Below are 18,482 nucleotides of genomic sequence, written 5' to 3' on the forward strand. Positions count from 1 at the left end.
ACCGTTCGGCGGCATCTCCTTCACAGCCAGGCCCAGGTGAAGTGGCAGAAGGACCGTCGGAGGCGTCCGCTCTCTTTTTCGCCCGAGCAGAGAGTCTGGCTGTCCACCGGGGACTCAGGGGGGGCCTACCTATCCAGGAAGCTCAACCCCCGGTACATTGGTCCATTCAAAGTCCTCCACTGTGTAATGCTGGTCTCCTACTGCTTCCAGCTGCCACATCACCTGAGGATCCACCCGACTTTCCACGCATCATTCCTAAAGCCCTGCATTTAAAATTGTTTAAAATTAAACAATTTTATTGACCACAGAAAAAGTACATATATATATCAGCACTCACTGAAACAAATTTTGAGCAAATGACCCTTTAAGACAGCAATACACAATATTTGAGATACACAGTAAAAGGGATAGAAAGGCAATCATCAAATTAAAGGAATACATTTTTCTAACATGACATGTGATGGCAGACAGTGGGTTGTCATGTAGACTCCTCTGACAACCTGGAAAAGAGAAACCACGGTATATCTTCATAGTGTTTAAATACTCTGGTGAGCTCATCAAATGGCATCTTTTCTGGATGACTTAAGCCTACAATGTTCATATTACAACAGCGGTTTTTACATTCCATTTCATACAGTTTCACCTGGTGCCACACCACTTTTTGTTTTAGGTCGTCTACTGACTCGTCTTGTGTATCTGCCCTCTCCGCCAAAGCCGAGATCCTGTGTTGAGTGCTCGCAAAGCTGTTTTAAACACTATTCATGCTATCTGTTAAAGCAGCGTTTTGTCTGCAAAGCTGCAAGGGTGAGGGAGAATTCCCTCAATTCCAGCTGGGCAATATTAGCTTCCACACAGCTCATTCTATCAGCCTGGTCTTTCATAGAGTATGTGTGACCCTCTTGACCACATAACATTTGACTGTTTGATTCTCTCATCCATCCCATCTCATCTCATCACGTAACCCTTTCATCCAAGCAACAAGATGTACCTCTAAAGGCGAACAAGTACAGCTGGTGACAGAATGGAGAGCAAAAGCTCCAATTCCCTCTTTTTCTTCATCAGTGGGTTGAAATGCCGCCTCAACATCCAACTGTGTTCTCTGCATCGCTTTCTCAATGCGCTCTGTTTTAGATATTTTAGCTTTCCTGAAAGCATGCAGTTAGACCAGTTATCATCTCAAGTCCTATGACAGATATTTTTGTGACTAAATGAATTTCAGGTGAAATATAATGCAATCAACATATCTGAATATAATGTGGAATTTGGCTTTTGTTTGAGCAAATGATTAATTTAAAATGCACATGCAAACTACAAGCAGTAGAATGGCTTCTCCAGAATGATAGAACTTTTTGTGAAATGCCGTATTCCTCTACACAGAGAGTCGTGGATTCTCTGCCATGAATCCAGCTCAGACTGCCACAGCCATGCTCGACCTCTGATGATCTTGGAAACATCGCTCTTGTTGCCTTTAGCCAGATTAATGCTGTCCTTGCAGATGAAAAAGAGATCCAGTCCAACAAAGACCGAATTGAGGGCAATAAAGCCAGCTCTTGCTGACTTTGAGAGAGCGAGGGGAGTGCCCTTGGCAACTTTCCCAAAGTCAGCAAGCTCAGAGGGCATGTTCGGTAAATTCCGGGCAGCACCGCCTTGCCACTGGCTTCTTTGGTTTTCAGTATCTTCAGGGCAGAAGTACCATCTACAATGGTGTCAATGCTTTTAGCAAGCCAGTACTTACAATGGCTTTCCCTGCACCCACCACAGTATCCACTTTGAAAGGGTTCCATTTTCATTACACGGGAGTTGGCAACTTGATTCAGGCATTCCAGCAGGGTTTTCACATCCTCCATGAAGCTCTGGAAGACGAGTCACGGCTATATCAGCGAACGTAACGAAGCAACTGAAGACTTAGGTTTGTGCAAATGGTTTTCCAGTGTGATGAGTCTTTAGGGAAATGTGTTCAATGCAATGTGGAAGAAAAAAAAATGATAAATGTACATATTTCAATAAATTTTCTTTGTATATTTTCCAGGATTGATTGTTTAATAAAAAATATTAAAACAACTTGTGAGAAATCATTAATATTTTTTATGCCAGGACAGGATATCAAGATATTTTATTATCCCTTTGACATAATGTTGTTAATTGAAAGTTTAAAAAGTACCACTGTGTTTATATTTATTATATTTATAACAAATTATATACTTTTTGAGTATATCAAACAAGTAGCCCTCTAGACTATTTTATCTCTTCAGGGAGCCCTCACTCACAAAAAGGTTGGAGACCCCTGTTTTAGACGATTATTTAATGTCTTCTGCATTAATATCAATGGGAAAGAGCACATTTTAGATTTCCAAGTATTCCTTTTTCAAAAATTTACAATATTACAGTAAAGGTTTTGTATGTCATTAAGGAAAGAAAGTGTACACACACACACACACACACACACACACACACACACACTGTCTGAGACCATGTATCCCGCGCAATGTTTTGATGTGCATCGCAAAGTAGCACCTGGTTTGAACCATTGTATGTAACTCGAAATTTTAATATAACAGGCTTTACTGGGGTTGGTTGGTAAGTATGGATTTTACCTAAGTCGGACGTTCAAACACGGAGACAGCCTGTACAGAGTTCAGTTACACAGAAAAGACTGGGTGCAGTATCATGAAGTCAGTATTACTGTGTAAAATAAAGCATGACTGGGAATTCTTTTTTGCCTTTAATTTTACATTTGTGCTTCATTGGCATTTTTCTACATTCCTTCATGTGATAATCAAAAAAAAAAAAGACAAACGCGTGAGAGAAATCCTTGACAGAATTTCCAGGACAATTGTTTGCACCTATATGAAAAAAAATGTGCAGACTAAGAAAGCACTCACATTTAGCTGATGCCTTTCTCCAACGCAACCAACAAAGTCAAGCTACCTACAGTTATTTACCAATTTATACACTTTAGTCATTTTTCATGTGGCACTTTAGGTTATGTATCTTACTCAAGGGTACTACAGCTGTAATTTGGACTTGCGACCTTTCGGTCTAAAGGCCTTTGCTAGTTTTTCTGTTCTTTCACACAACCTATTATAATAATGGAGGGGGTGCAGTGGCGCAGTGGGTTGGACCACAGTCCTGCTTTCCGGTGGGTCTGGGGTTCGAGTCCCGCTTGGGGTGCCTTGCGATGGACTGGCGTTCCGTCCTGGGTATGTCCCCTCCCCCTCCGGCCTTACGCCCTGTGTCACCGGGTAGGCTCCGGTTCCCCGTGACCCCGTATGGGACAAGCGGTTCTGAAAATGTGTGTGTGTGTGTGTATTATAATAATCATCAATCTAGTCTTCTTAAGCGAATTTATGAAACAGCAGAGTAGCTGGAATCTCTATAAATTGCCCAAAACATTTTCATTAGGTTTTATTATTATTATTATTATTATTATTATTATTATTATTACCTTCAAAGGTTTGTTTGTTGTTTTTTGCTAGAAGATGGACACATTAAATGAATTCTGCTTTTCCGACTGACAGCAGGTGTTAACCGGTCACTCAGTCATTGCTCTTTAATATGTACTTATTATGAATACTACATTATCTAGGAAGCTCCTTTAAATCCCAGGTGAGCTTCAAAGGCAGGTCACGCATTCTCTCTTGGTAGATCTGGTCAAATGTCTCACTTTGAGCAACTGTGAAGAATGTCTTCCAGTCTCCAACCACACCTGTAGGAAAATTTTTGTGAGAACATCAGACTTCACTGGCAACTCAAAATTGGTCTAGGAAATGGCTGTGTGGCTGCACAGAACATTTTATTCCTCCAAACGAACCTTTGCGCAGGAAGCTGCCCTTCTCACGATTGATATAATTCTCTGGAAAAAATTCATAGTTAGCACATGGATCTTTTTTCATGTTTTTGAAAGTAGCCCTTTCCACAATGCGGTCAATTGCCCTGTCGTCTAGGTTCTTTCCAAGGAATGTGCAGATCTTCTGTACTGCGGTCCTCAGATCCTGGTTAAGAGAGACCACATGGTTAGAGGTGACAATGATCACAGCTACTGTCTCGTGTCTTCATTTTCTTTTTTGTTTCTAATAATCAGTGGGGCTTAGCAGAATTGCAACAAAAATATTTTCAACAACTTTTACATGAACGTAGGTTTTCCCTTCATGTTGAACACAAATTTTATATGAAGTACCTTGATCATGTCTTCATAGGTAAGGAACAAGATGTTGTATTGCTCTCTGTTGGTGTACCACTCTCTGATGTGGTCAAACCAAGAGCCACCTGAAACTGCAGAAGTGGTGTACCAGCCATGCATCCATCCAGCAACAGTGAACATATTTGCCAAGAACAAGTAGATATAGACACCTTCCCTCCACCATCAATTCCCATTCTCTGCTGTTCATCCTCCCTTCTTCTAACTAAGCTCTATGTCCTCTATTCTCCCACATCCTCTATGATACCTTGACACCATGGAAGTATACTTCATGCGACCTCTAACTAGTAATATCTAAACAAGCAGCCTAAAACTCCTTTTTCGCTTACAAGTCAGAATGATGTGCTTGATGTGAGAGTGCAAGTTAAACCATACCAAGTCCCTTAAGATATTGTTCCATGAAATCATCAAAGCTCTTAGGTGACTCCAGCTGATTCCAGAAATGGCAGAAGTGAAAGTAGGAAATCAGGTTGTCCTTTGGGTTCCTCATCACATACACAATCTGGAAAAAAAAAGAAAATCAAAAGGACTTGTTGCCAACAGTGAAGAATTCAGTTGATTCTTCACTCTGGAGATCTTGGAGACATCACTCACAATCAAGCCACTGAAGCCGTTTTTACCGTGCTTTTAAACCTACATTTAAAAGCAGGGTAAAAATGAATCAAAGTACACCCGAGTTGTGTCCAAATTAAGCATTACATATAATTTCTCATTTGTCCTTTTATTGTATTTTGACATCTTTTTCCATCCTTTATAGCAAAAGAGAGGTTCTGATTTTTAAATCATATTTTAATACTTACATGGTTTTCTTCTAGTAAGTAAGTAATTTCTGAAGACTATGTCGTAGTAGTATTATCAGCCCACACCTTTTCACCCCAAGCTGATTTACAATGAATCACTCATCCATACATTAGTGAACTATGCTTTCTCTTAGTCACTCACACACACACACACACACACACTATGGGTGATTTTAGAGCCACCAATCCTCCTGAACAACATGTTTCTGACCTTTCGGAGGAAATTCATGTAAACATATGGAGAATATGTAAACACCACACAGACTGAGCAGGGACTGAAACCACGCCCTTTCACACCACTCCAACATGTTGAGACAGCAGTACGACTCACTGCGCCATCACACCGCACACACTTTGTATATGATCTCCATTCAAGCTCACCTTTGTCTTTTTGTCCTTGAGTCCTAAGGACATTAGTGCAGGAGTGAGATGACTGCAAAACAGCCGAGGAGAGGGGCGCTTAGCATAATCCCCTCTTCCCTTGGGATACTCCAGCCAAGGCATCTTGTCCATGTTAGTACTGTAGTCGTCTTTCATGCCGTCTTCTTCATTGATCAATATCATGATCTGTTGAGTCCATATAGTGCCTAAAGGGGGAGACAGTGATTTCCAGTTCAAACACACAATTTATAAGCTATCCACAAACTGCAGACCATAAAACAACAGTTCTTGACAGGCTGTAGTTGAGAAATAAGGTGGGAGGCATGGTGGTGCAGCCAGCAGTGCTGCTGTCTCACAGCACCTGAGTAATGCAAGAGTATGTGGGGAGTTTGCACGTTCTCCATGTGTCTGTGTGGGTTTCCTCCTGGAGTCCAAAGACATGCTGTGTTCGGGTCCCCCATAGTGTGTGAGTGACAGAGAGAGTGTGTTCCACGGATGTATGGATGAGTGACCCCTCGTAAGTACCGTATCTAGCAGTGTAAGTCACCTTGGTGAATAAGGTGTGTGGACTCATAACGCTACACACAGTTCGTTGGAAGTTGCTTTGGACAAAAGTGTCTGCTAAATAAATGTAATAGTGAGTATGACAAAGTAATTCTAACACTACTTTTAAAGTCTACTAGTCCCTTAGCATGTGCTTACACATTCATTGCGCAGTTTTGCCCAACAAAGGTCTAGTTTCAACTCATTTAGCATGTTTCTTTGTTGTTCTGGAGCCTAGTATGTAACCTAGTTCACATCATATGTTTCATTATTTCCTTCATTTTTCTTCTTATCTAACTTCACTGTTTACATTTGGTATTACAACAACCCAAAAAAACACTGACATGATCCTGAAATTTGAATATAACGCTTCACTTCACGGTAACAAACATATTCTCAAACTGTTTAACAAATCAAACGTAAAATTTTTAAGTTACTTAGAGGAAGTTTAAAACAGACTGCTAAAGCTTAGATGTCTCTTACCTGACTTGGGGTAAGTGACAAGAAAAACATCACTGTCTCTTATTTCAAATGTCTCAAGTGAATCAATGTACTCCGGAGTGACTTCTCCTACTCCAAAAATGTAGCCTTTATATCGGCATAAATAAGGTGTTACAGGCTCCATGTATCTCTCTATTCTCTACGTGTTTAAAAGTGGTCAATCAAACACACGTAGTGGAAGTATGGTACAAAAGGCAAAGCAAATAAAGTGCTAACACCACAGGTTGGACTTTGAACATGTTCATGAACTGTCCTCAGAGTATATCACCGATAACAGTAACTGTACATGAAAATAAGATTCGGTCAAAAAGGAGGGGATGTGGTCTTTTAAATACAAAACTCAGAGCAAGGTAGGCTTAGAAGTTTAGGGTTGCCAACTGTCCCATATAACACAAATTGTTAAAAGTGTTAAAAGATTAGGAAAAGAAATGTGAGAGAGAGCTGTGTTGCATGTGTGAGTCCCACTGTCATTGGGCATGGCTATGACGATGATTTCCCGATTCTCCTCAATAAATTCTGCCTGGGCTCTGCACTTGGGTCCGACGATTCAATTCCTGGATGGAATCATGACAGTGATTCTGCCTTGAAAATGGACCCAGCGGAGCAGGAGCTCTACCAACGTGTGCTCGCCACCCTGGGGGCACGGCTGGGAGCGCATGAGCAGGCTCTCAGGCGCCTGACTGATGCTTTCTAGGACCTGGTAAGCGTGCAGCAGGAAAAGGGGCTGATTGCGCAGACCGACCCGGTCCCAAAGGAACCTCTTTCTGCCGCAGCCACACTCCCTGCTGAACACGCCCCCCGGCTGGCGACCCTGGCAAGGTACGATGGCACACCGTCCCGATGCATAGACGATTTTAGAGATGGGCGCTGGATCGGTTCATCGAAACAGCTGTCACGCTGGACAGCCTCGTCTAAGAAAGAGAGCCCAGCCTGCGACCTGCTCCGGACGGACACCTCCGTCCCCGAGAGAAGGTTGACTCCCTGCAGCTTGGACATGGCCTCCTCACCACCGCCAAACGGCTGCGCTGACTCCAGAACCGCCTCTGTCTCTACTGTGGGAACCCGGGCCACCTCCGAGTCAACTGCCCAATCCACCCCAAGCCCCAGGTGAGTGGAACGCTCCGTTGTAACCGTCTCACTGCACCCATGGTTCTATCCTGGGGACAATACTCCGTGGAAACCCAAGCTTTGGTGGACTCGGGGGCTGCAGGTTGTTTTATGGATATAGGGTTCGACAAGACACACAGCGTGCCCTGGCTCCAGTGTATAGTTCAGATGAAAGTGAGCACACTAGACGGACAGCCTTTGGGAAGGGGGTTTGTCAACACTCAGACCGAACCCCTCCACTTGGGGGTGGGGGCCTGCCACAAGGAACAGCTGCAGTTTTATCTTATCGCTGCTCCCGAGAACCCAGTAATCCTCGGTTTTCCGTGTCTCGCCCTGCAAGACCCTGTTTTTAAGTGGAGCACAGGTGATTTGGTGTCTTGGGGACCGCAATGTGAGGGGACCTGTTTGTGGCTCTCATGCAGGGCCACGTCGGTCAAGTGTTTGGACTCTCCCCCACAGGTGAACATACCCCCGAGTACCAAGACCTGGATGAAGTTTTCAGCAAAGAGCAGGCAGCAGTGCTACCTCCACATCGGCCCTGAGGCTGTGCCATTGACCTACTCCCGGCAGCGACACCTCCCCGGGGCCGGGTCTTCCCTCTCTCCATACCTGAGCAACAGGCCATGCAGCAGTACATCACCGAGGCCCTCGCGGCGGGGATCATTCGACTCTCCACCTCACCCGCTGCACCTGGGTTCTTCTTTATCGTGAAGAGGGACAGGGGCTTCTGCCCCTGCATAGATTATCAGGGTTTGAACCGCGTCACCAAGAAATACCCTCACCCCTTGCCTCTATTTACGGCAGCCCTGGAACACGTCCACTGAGCACAGTGGTTCACCAAGCAAGATCTGCGCAGTGCCTACAACCTGGTAAGGATATGCGAGAGTGATGAATGGAAGACTGCTTTCAGCACTGCCATCGACCACTACGAATATCTGGTCATGCCCTTCATTCTCGCTAATGCTCCCAGTGTCTTCCAGGCCTTTGTGAACCACATCCTCGGGGACCTCATCAATCGTGGGGTTCTGATCTACCTCACGGACCACAAGAACCTGGAGTGCCTGCAGATGGCGAGACGCCTCAACACCCGACCTGCCAGGTAGGCTCTCTTTTTACCCGGTTTAACTTGACTGTCACCTATTGTCCAGGCAGTAAGAACACCAAGGCAGATGCCCTCTCGTGCATGCACGACCGAGAGCCTCTCGAACGAGACTCAGAATACATCCTGTCCCAGGCCTGCTTCGTGGCTCCAGTGCAATGGGAATTCAGCCAAGATCTCACCCAAGCCCTGGCCACAGAGTCCGAGCCTCCAGGTAAGCCCGCTGCCAAACAATACGTTCCCCCTAAGAGCCACAATCCTGCAGTGGGCACACGATCATCCTGCAACCAGCCACCCAGAGTACAGCAAAACCCAGGCTCCCCTCCAAAAGCATTTCTGGTGGCCGTCGCTACCTGAGGACACGCAAGACTACGTTCAGGCGTGCCAGGTGTGTGCCCAAGTCAAGCCCTCTAACCAGAAGCCTGCGGGACTCCTGGAACCCCTACGGGTGCCAAACTGCCCCGGTCCCACATTGCGCTGGATTTCTTAGTGGACCTGCCCGCCTCGGACGGTATTACCACTATAATGACCGTCGTAGATTGATTTTCCAAAGCTTGCCATCTGATACCCCTCCCCAAGCTCCCGACAGCACTAGAAACCGCAGAGCTCCTATTCCTCCACGTCTTTCGCCTCTTTGGCTTACCAGAGGATATAGTGTTGGACCAGGGCCCCCAGTTCACCTCTCGGCTGTGGAAGGCGTTCTGGCAGAAGTTAGGCATATCCATAAGCCAGACCAGAGCTCCTATTCCTCCATGTGTTTCGCCTCTTTGGCTTACCAGAGGATATAATGAAATTAAATGTATCTCAGATTCCTTTTAGCATTTAATTCAGTCAAGCAGAGATTTCTTTTTTACACATATACAGTACATTAGCTACAAAGAAATCCCGAGTGTCCCCTTGTACTGTCCCTTATTTCCTTCTGCAGGGGTTGGCAACCTTATTTAGAAGTGTAATGAAAAGCAAAAAAAAAAAAAAAAATCCAGAACTGTAATTAAGCTATTAATTTTTTTTTTTTTTAATTTTTACACTGTTATTTTGTATCAGGTTTTCATTCCTTTGGGGTTCTTTCACTTACCTTCACAAACATGGCTGCTCATTCCAATCTTACCTATATTTCAAAGAAATAAACACAATTTGGTATTTTTAAATAGGGGTTTGTTTTTTATTGGAAAAAAACAATAATGCTATAAGCAAATAACTGTCCAATAACAGTTATGTATTTTAACAATACAGTATTCAATAGTCAGAATTTTTTTTTAAAAAAATTTAAGAAGTTAATATGTATTTGTGTAGCAATTTCTTAAATTATTGCCCTGCTCTGCTGTTTTTTACATCATATTCCAGAAAAAGTGCACCTTTAAACAATTTTATTGACCACAGAAAAAGTACATATATATGTATCAGGACTCACTGAAACAAATTTTGAGCAAATGACCCTTTAAGACAGCAATACACAATATTTGAGATACACAGTAAAAGGGATAGAAAGGCAATCATCAAATTAAAGGAATACATTTTTCTAACATGACATGTAATGGCAGACAGTGGGTTGTCATGTAGACTCCTCTGACAACCTGGAAAAGAGAAACCACGGTATATCTTCATAGTGTTTAAATACTCTGGTGAGCTCATCAAATGGCATCTTTTCTGGATGACTTAAGTCTACAATGTTCATATTACAACAGCGGTTTTTACATTTCATACAGTTTCACCTGGTGCCACACCACTTTTTGTTTTAGGTCGTCTACTGACTCGTCTTGTGTATCTGCCCTCTCCGCCAAAGCCGAGATCCTGTGTTGAGTGCTCGCAAAGCTGTTTTAAACACTATTCATGCTATCTGTTAAAGCAGCGTTTTGTCTGCAAAGCTGCAAGGGTGAGGGAGAATTCCCTCAATTCCAGGTGGGCAATATTAGCTTCCACACAGCTCATTCTATCAGCCTGGTCTTTCGTAGTGCATGTGTGACCCTCTTGACCACATAACATTTGACTGTTTGATTCTCTCATCCATCCCATCTCATCTCATCACGTAACCCTTTCATCCAAGCAACAAGATGTACCTCTAAAGGCGAACAAGTACAGCTGGTGACAGAATGGAGAGCAAAAGCTCCAATTCCCTCTTTTTCTTCATCAGTGGGTTGAAATGCCGCCTCAACATCCGACTGTGTTCTCTGCATCGCTTTCTCAATGCGCTCTGTTTTAGATATTTTAGCTTTCCTGAAAGCATGCAGTTAGACCAGTTATCATCTCAAATCCTATGACAGATATTTTTGTGACTAAATGAATTTCAGGTGAAATATAATGCAATCAACATATCTGAATATAATGTGGAATTTGGCTTTTGTTTGAGCAAATGATTAATTTAAAATGCACATGCAAACTACAAGCAGTAGAATGGCTTCTCCGGAATGATAGAACTTTTTTGTGAAATGCCGTATTCCTCTACACAGAGAGTCGTAGATTCTCTGCCATGAATCAAGCTCAGACTGCCACAGCCATGCTCGACCTCTGATGATCTTGGAAACATCGCTCTTGTTGCCTTTAGCCAGATTAATGCTGTCCTTGCAGATGAAAAAGAGATCCAGTCCAACAAAGACCGAATTGAGGGCAATAAAGCCAGCTCTTGCTGACTTTGAGAGAGCGAGGGGAGTGCCCTTGGCAGCTTTCCCAAAGTCAGCAAGCTCAGAGGCCATGTTTGGTAAATTCCGGGCAGCACCGGCTTCCTGAAGTACCGCCTTGCCACTGGCTTCTTTGGTTTTCAGTATCTTCAGGGCAGAAGTACCATCTACAATGGCGTCAATGCTTTTAGCAAGTACGCCAGTCCTTACAACGACTTTCCCTGCACCCACCACAGTATCCACTTTGTCAGGTTCCATTTTCATTACACGGGAGTTGGCAACTTGATTCAGGCATTCCAACAGGGTTTCCACATCCTCCATGAAGCTCTGGAAGACACCATTAACCTTCTCCCCTTGGTGAGCATTGACTGCCAGCTCAGTAACACCCGTGGTAATGCTGTTGACTCCACTCGTCACGCCCAGTCCCACCCCGACCATTGTGAGGGTCAAAGATACTCCTGCTGTCAGTGGGGCAATTGCCAGGCCAACAATGGAAAGCACCCCTCCAACCAGCCCAACTGAGCTGCCCACCACACTGGAAATATTCGACCCCATCTTCATTCTGTCCAACTGAACAGCGCCCTCTTCCAGCTGTGCCAAGAACTGCTGCATCCTGTCCTGGTGTTCACTGAAGAGGTGGATGAATCGGAAGGCGTCACTGTTGAACAGGAAAGCCAATCTGAAGTCCTGGTTCACCCTGACAGAAACAATGAACATGCATCATCATCATCATCATCATCATCATCATCATCTTCCTCCGCTTATCCGGGGCTGGGTCGCGGGGGCAGCAGTCCAAGCAGAGTCCTCCAGACTTCCCTCTCCCCACACACCTCCTCCAGTTCCTCTGGGGAAACCCCAAGGCGTTCCCAGGCCAGCCGGGAGACATAGTCTCTCCAACGTGTCCTGGGTCTGCCCTGAGGCCGCCTCCCAGTGGGACATGCCCGGAACACCTCACCAGGGAGGCGTCCAGGAGGCATCCAGAACAGGTGCCCGAGCCACCTCAACTGGCTCCTCTCGAAGCGGAGGAGCAGCTGCTCTACTCCGAGCTCCTCCCGGGTGACTGAGCTCCTCACCCTATCCCTAAAGGTGCGCCCAGCCACTCTGCGGGAGGAAATTAATTTCTGCCGCTTGTATCCGCGATCTCACTCTTTCGGTCATGATCCAGAGTTCATGACCATAGGTGAGGGTAGGAACGTAGATTGACCAGTAAATTGAGAGCTTCGCCTTACGACTCAGCTCCTTCTTCACCACAACAGACCGGTATAATGACCGCATTACTGCGGACGCCACACCGATCCGTCTGTCAACCTGCCGCTCCATTTTTCCCTCACTCATGAACAGGACCCCGAGATACTTAAACTCCTCCACTTGAGGGAGCAACTCCCCCCTAACCCGGAGGGGGCAATCCACCTTTTTCCGACTGAGAACCATGGCCTCGGATTTGGAGGTGCTGATTCTCATCCCCGCCGCTTCGCACTCGGCTGCAAACCTTCCCAGTGCACGCTGTTAAGTCTTGATTCGATGAAGCCAACAGGACCACATCGTCCGCAAAAAGCAGAGACGAGATCCTACGGCCACCAAAACAGACACCCTCCGTTCCCTGGCTGCGCCTAGAAATTCTGTCCATAAAGATAATGAACAGAATCGGTGACAAAGGGCAGCCCTGGCGGAGTCCAACATGCACCGGGAACAGGTCTGATTTACTGCTGGCAATGCGAACCAAGCTCCTGCTCCGGTCATACAGAGAACGAACAGCTCGTAGCAGCGAGCCCCGAACCCCATAATCCCGAAGCACCCCCCACAGGATGCCACGAGGGACACGGTCGAATGCCTTCTCCAGGTCCACAAAACACATATGGACTGGTTGGGCCAACTCCCATGAACCCTCCAACAACCTAGTGAGGATATAGAGCTGGTCCAGTGTTCCACCGCATTGCTCCTCCTGAATCCGAGGTTCAACTATCGGTCGGATTCTCCTCTCCAGTACCCCGGCATAGACTTTCCCAGGGAGGCTAAAGAGTGTGATCCCCCTATAGTTGGAACACACGCAATCAAGTAAAAAAGTCAAAATTTTTCTGGAAGAAGGAATCTATGTATTTATACCTTCTTTTTATTAATTATGAATAGGTTCTGCAATTCATTATTATAAAGCCTAACTTGGGTTTCAAAGTTAACTCAACACATAACGCGTTCACCATGACCCCGTTTGGGTAAAGCGGTCTCAGACAGTGTGTGTGCATATGTGTGCGTGTATACTCCCATGTGTGGGTAAAGAGATCACAGAAAGACCCACAGTACTGTGCAAAAGTCTTAGGCACTTTTCACAAAAATATTTTGTTTTGGACGATTATTTAATGTCTTCTGCATTAGTGTCAATAGGAAAGAGCATATTTTAGATTTCCAAGCATTCCTTTGGCAAAAAGTTACAGTATTACAGTGAGGATTTTGTATGTCGTTAAAGAAAGAAAGCACACACACAAACACACACTGTCTGAGACTATTTGTCCCGTGCAGGGTTGTGGTGAACCAGAGCCAAACCCAGCAAAACAGGGCGCAACGCTGGAGGGGGAGGAGACACACCCAGGACGGGACGCCAGTCCATCGCAGGACTCGACCCCCAGCCCCACCAGAGAGCGGGACCCAGCCAACCCTTGCTGCAACCCCGATCAGGACAGGCAGTTTTTGACGATGGATGGTTACTGAGCTTTGTCGGAAGTTTATTATTTAAGAGCATTGTTTTTGGAATCATCCGCACTTTACAGCTTTACTCCCCAACCAAGTGCCTAAAACTTTTGCACAGTACTGTAGATGGAACCAATTATTGTACAACTAACAATTAGTTACCTGATGTTGTTTAGCTCACTCAGATGGTCAAGCATTGCTTGCACGGTATCAGGATTCAAGTCATACTTGGTTTCAGGCATGTAGGTAATTTTTCCTCTGGGACAAAATCACATGATATACAAACAGTACTTAATCATTTTATGACTTTTAGTGCTTGAAAACAGTTCACTACTGATTTTATGGCTTACATTCTCAGAAAATTTTAGCATACTGTTTATGAAAGCAAGACTGATGGACACACAAGCAGAGAAGTTAATACCTGCATAAACCTTCTATTTGGTTAGATTATAGTATGTCTGCATTCAGTCCTCCACTACACAAAATGGAACAATTAATAAATGAATTCAATACGAAACAAGTTCTATATACAATAGAACTCTAATACCACTTACCCATAATTTGTCCTACTCAATGATATGACTGTAGATCTGTAAAACAAAAGGATTCATTTAAAATGATCTAATCAATCTCCCAATTATAAATGAAAGTGTTCACACAAAATTCATGGTTACCCTTTTTCCATCCTTTCACAGAGATCTTTTGAAACCTGTATGAATTTGTCCAGCTCGACAGCGAAAGCTTCCACATTGACAAGATCAGGCAGGAAGAGCTCTGCCATGTCTTTCTTGAAGCTGACTAACAGGGGGCAGGCCATCCTAGCAGCAGAGATGACTGAGTGAACAGCAGTGCAGCTGGTCCCAGTAGGCAGGAGACACAGCTGGTTCTTCTCAGTGAACACAAAGAGTGACGTGACGGCCAGCTTCTCCAAAGCCTCTAAAAATGGCTGCAGTTTTTCCAGCCCCTTGAGACTCTCCATGATAATGGCATCCAACTCCTTCTCAAGTTCTTGGGCCTTTTTCTCTGCAGTAATCTGAGTCAGCTTGCTCCATAGGTACTCTTTAATGGCTTTGCCTTTTCCTTCAGAGTTCTTGACGTGGTCAAACTTGAGGTTCAGCCGGTCTGCTCTTTCCTTGATGTCCCTCAGCATCTGCAACTCTCTCTCCCGCTGAAGAAACCACTTCAATTTCCTGCTGCAGAATGCTTTCACCACATGAATGTAACTCAGAGTTTCTTCAGTGTAGCTGCCAATAGAGTTGAAAAGCTTCTTCCTGTAATACATTCCATAAATAAAATACATGAGCTATTCTTATACTGTATATTTCAGTATTTGACTACCAGTGCTTGGAAAGATATTTCCATGTAAGTTCGAGGAAAAACAGAGGGCTTCATTTCAGAAGTAAGGCAATGCTTTTACAGTGTTGCAGAAAACAACCCCTGATTCATTGGAAATACCATAGTGTATGGCTTTGTTTATGACGAATAGATTTGGTCATTGCACAGCTGGTAGTGTACTGGTTAGATCTGCTGCATTTAGGCCCAAAGGTTACAGGTTTGAGTCTCGAATCCACCTGTAGTAGCCTTGAACAAGGTACGTGCGATATGGTGGCACAGCGAGTAGTGTTGCTGTTTCACAGCATCTAGGTGGTGTGAGAGGACATGGGTTCGATCTCTACTCAGCCTGTGTGGAGTTTGTATGTTATCCTCGTGTGTCTGGGTTTTCTCTGGGTGCTCTGGTTTCCTCCCACAGTCCAAAGATATGCTGTTCAGGTTCCCCCATAATGTGTAAGTGACAGAGAGAGTGTGTTCCACTGATGAATGGGTGAGTGACCCATTGCAAGTAGTGTATCTAGCAGTGTAAGTCACCTTGGTGAATAAGGTGTGTGGACTCATAACACTACATAGAGTTCATTGGAAGTTGCTTTGTAGAAAAGTGTCTGCTAAATAAATAAATGTAATAAACATACCCCGAATCACTCCACTAGAATTACACAGCTGTATGAAAGGGTAAAGAATTGTAAGTCACTTCAGCTAAATAAACTAATATAATATATCACTTTTATAAGGAAGACTTCCAGAGAGCTGGGCTCCTTTTTAATTCATGCTGGTGTACAGACGTCGCACGGCCAGCAGATGGAGACAAAGTTCAGACAAAGTTCGGCCCTCCGCTTTCCGGAGAGTAAAACCTGTCCGGTCAGGGCGACAACCGGAAACACGAGCTGTACGTAGCTTTGGAGTGTCAGTGTGAAGGGGACAGAATGCCACACTTCGTTAACTGTTAACCACTCTTCTTTCTTTTTCTTGTCTGCTGATGCACCGTAAATCTTTTTTTTTTTTTTTTTTTTTAACTCACCACGCCTCCCGCCTAGCGTTACAAACATCCTCCTGCCTTAAACGATGTTATCGCTCCGCAAGCAATGTGACACGTCGACTTACATACAATAAAACCGACTGAGAAACGACCTCAGCAAACGGGTGCAGTAAAAGCTCCCATTGAGCGCAGTTTCGTGCTGGCCGGCTGTTCAGCTGCGCTTTTAAAGAGACGAGCGAGTGCACATACGTTTGCATTTACATCAAGTTTACATTTTGTATTTATTTAGCAGACGCTTTTCTCCAAAGCGATGCACATCTCATAGAAAATGCAATGTACATTAGCAGGAAGAGACACTTAGATACAGACGTGTGATTCTCACTCAAGTACCCTTTTCTTTCCACGTATGAACCAAAGTTCATCACACGAGTAGCTGCATAAAACTTTGCCAGAATCAGAATGTCAACGACTCCTTCTCACCTACCTAGTAGTTTTTTTTTTTTTTTTTCTGAGATACAAACATTTACGTTACATTACAGGAGTAGGTGTGTAAAGGATTGATCTGGACCTGATCTTAAAGTTCAGCACATTGTGTGATGTTTTCAGTGCGAATTTTGTATTGAAACCGTATCGTATTTCTGTACAAAACTTTGAGCAAAGCTCGCCCTGGCAAATGAGCAGAAGTCATTTTCTCGACTTTTTAGGCATTGAGTAACCCTTTAGACTAAAGTTTAGACTGTATTATTAAAATTATTATTATTATTATTAAGTTCAACTGCAGTATTTCACAGAAGAGCTGGAGTTCTCGAAGTTTGGCGAGAAGCCAATTCACACACACACACACACACACATTTTCTGAACCGCTTGTCCCTTACGGGGTCACGGGGAACCGGAGCCTACCCGGCAACACGGGGCGTAAGGCCGGAGGGGGAGGGGACACACCCAGGACGGGACGCCAGTCCGTCGCAAGGCACCCCAAGCGGGACTCGAACCCCAGACCCACCGGAGAGCAGGACTGCGGTCTAACCCACTGCACCCCCGTAAATGAATAAATTACAAGAAATTTTCCCATTATATAAAAACACGGCTGTTTGAACAAACTTTTACTTCAGTTCACCTGTAATCGTAGTTTCACGAATCATTTGAAGTCAAAGGATAAGGACGAAATAACTCTGCCCTATAAGTTTAAATACATTTACATTTATCCATTTTTGGTGACGCTTTTCTCCAAAGCGACTTACAGGAACTTAGATTAGAATTATTGACCCATCTAGGTAATTTTATTGGCGCAACTTTAGGATAGGATAAGTACCTTGCTCAAGGGTACTAGATGTGAAGAAACTAAAGTAGAAGATCATGTCAAGTAACAGTATCCACACATGAACTCACTGTAGCACCGAAGAGCCCATTCTGTCGTCCGCCTTTTGTTTTCCTTTCGTTTCCGCGCTCCACCCGACTGAGCGCCGATCGGCCCGTTCCGCCTTATCAGAATCGAGAAGGAGAAATAGAAAGAGAAAGAAGGACAAAAAGGAGGTGTCCTAACCCAGGGAGGAGTGCAGCACTTAGGACAACAATTTCCACTGCTGCCCAGGAGTGAGAACTGGAGGACACGGCTCACCAATGAATGAGGAGGAATGAAGGAAAACACACACTTTATTGACTCAATTCCAGATCATGAACATTTCTGTGACTCAGTGAATAAATGGGTGTTACTGACAATGACCCGTTCATATATACACACACACACACATTTTCAGAACCGCTTGTCCCATACGGGGTCGCGGGGAACCGGAGCCTACCCAGTAACACAGGGCATAAGGCCGGAGGGGGAAGGGGACACACCCAGGACGGGACGCCAGTCCGTCGCAAAGCACCACAAGCGGGATTCGAACCCCAGACCCACTGGAGAGCAGGACTGTGGCCCAACCCACCGCCCCACCGCACCCCCCGCTCATATATACAATTAATATATTCTTTTCTGGCGATTTGCTGTAGTGTAAGAGCCCTCTTCCATCACGCTGTCTGGGGATTTATTAGAATGAACCACACTTATGTCTTATACAATAGGTCAAGAAGCGATTATTAACATGAACTTCAGTTCATCACACATCTGCGCCCCCTACCGTTCATAACAACACCTGTGTCGGTACTTTTGGTTCAGCTGATGTGTTTCTCCAAAGCGATTTACAGTATTAAGTTGCCTGTAATTATTCATCCAATTACACAGTGAGGTCATTTTGACTGG

At 44.7% G+C, this 18,482-nt stretch overlaps 2 protein-coding genes across 3 annotated transcripts; both read right to left on the minus strand.

The window, feature by feature from the left end:
• Positions 1–1,308: 1,308 nt before the first annotated feature.
• On the minus strand, positions 1,309–17,697 carry apol (apolipoprotein L). Its single transcript, XM_029250403.1, has 5 exons — positions 17,627–17,697; positions 14,601–15,197; positions 14,089–14,184; positions 11,133–11,941; positions 1,309–1,433 (listed from the first exon to the last, which is right to left on the minus strand). Exons 1-5 carry the CDS (start codon positions 17,644–17,646, stop codon positions 1,309–1,311), a joined length of 1,647 nt encoding a protein of 548 aa, XP_029106236.1. The 5' UTR covers positions 17,647–17,697.
• LOC114910202 (amine sulfotransferase-like) lies at positions 3,449–6,614 on the minus strand. 2 transcript variants are annotated; one of them, XM_029250363.1, is made up of 6 exons: positions 6,406–6,614; positions 5,380–5,585; positions 4,574–4,700; positions 4,178–4,266; positions 3,812–3,992; positions 3,449–3,706 (listed from the first exon to the last, which is right to left on the minus strand). In XM_029250363.1, exons 1-6 carry the CDS (start codon positions 6,545–6,547, stop codon positions 3,579–3,581), a joined length of 873 nt encoding a protein of 290 aa, XP_029106196.1. In that variant the 5' UTR covers positions 6,548–6,614; the 3' UTR covers positions 3,449–3,578. The 2 variants fall into 2 exon arrangements, with proteins under 2 accessions (XP_029106196.1, XP_029106195.1); XM_029250362.1 differs by having other exon boundaries at positions 4,178–4,272.
• Positions 17,698–18,482: the final 785 nt, after the last annotated feature.

This window comes from Scleropages formosus, chromosome 3, assembly GCF_900964775.1.
Source record: "Scleropages formosus chromosome 3, fSclFor1.1, whole genome shotgun sequence".
Classification (NCBI taxonomy): domain Eukaryota; kingdom Metazoa; phylum Chordata; class Actinopteri; order Osteoglossiformes; family Osteoglossidae; genus Scleropages; species Scleropages formosus.

Excerpts from the sequence above, each read along its gene's own strand:
- LOC114910202 (XM_029250362.1), bottom strand. The coding sequence starts at position 6,547 with ATGGAGCCTGTAACACCTTATTTATGCCGATATAAAGGCTACATTTTT. Across the intron at positions 4,701-5,379 it reads TCAAGGACAAAAAGACAAAG|ATTGTGTATGTGATGAGGAA; the intron begins GTGAGCTTGAAT and ends TTTTTTTTCCAG. Across the intron at positions 3,707-3,811 it reads GGGCAGCTTCCTGCGCAAAG|GTGTGGTTGGAGACTGGAAG; the intron begins GTTCGTTTGGAG and ends ATTTTCCTACAG.
- apol (XM_029250403.1), bottom strand. The coding sequence starts at position 17,646 with ATGGGCTCTTCGGTGCTACA. Across the intron at positions 11,942-14,088 it reads AGTGAGCTAAACAACATCAG|GGTGAACCAGGACTTCAGAT; the intron begins GTAACTAATTGT and ends TGTTTCTGTCAG. Across the intron at positions 1,434-11,132 it reads TGTTTCCAAGATCATCAGAG|GTCGAGCATGGCTGTGGCAG; the intron begins GTCGAGCATGGC and ends AGATCATCAGAG.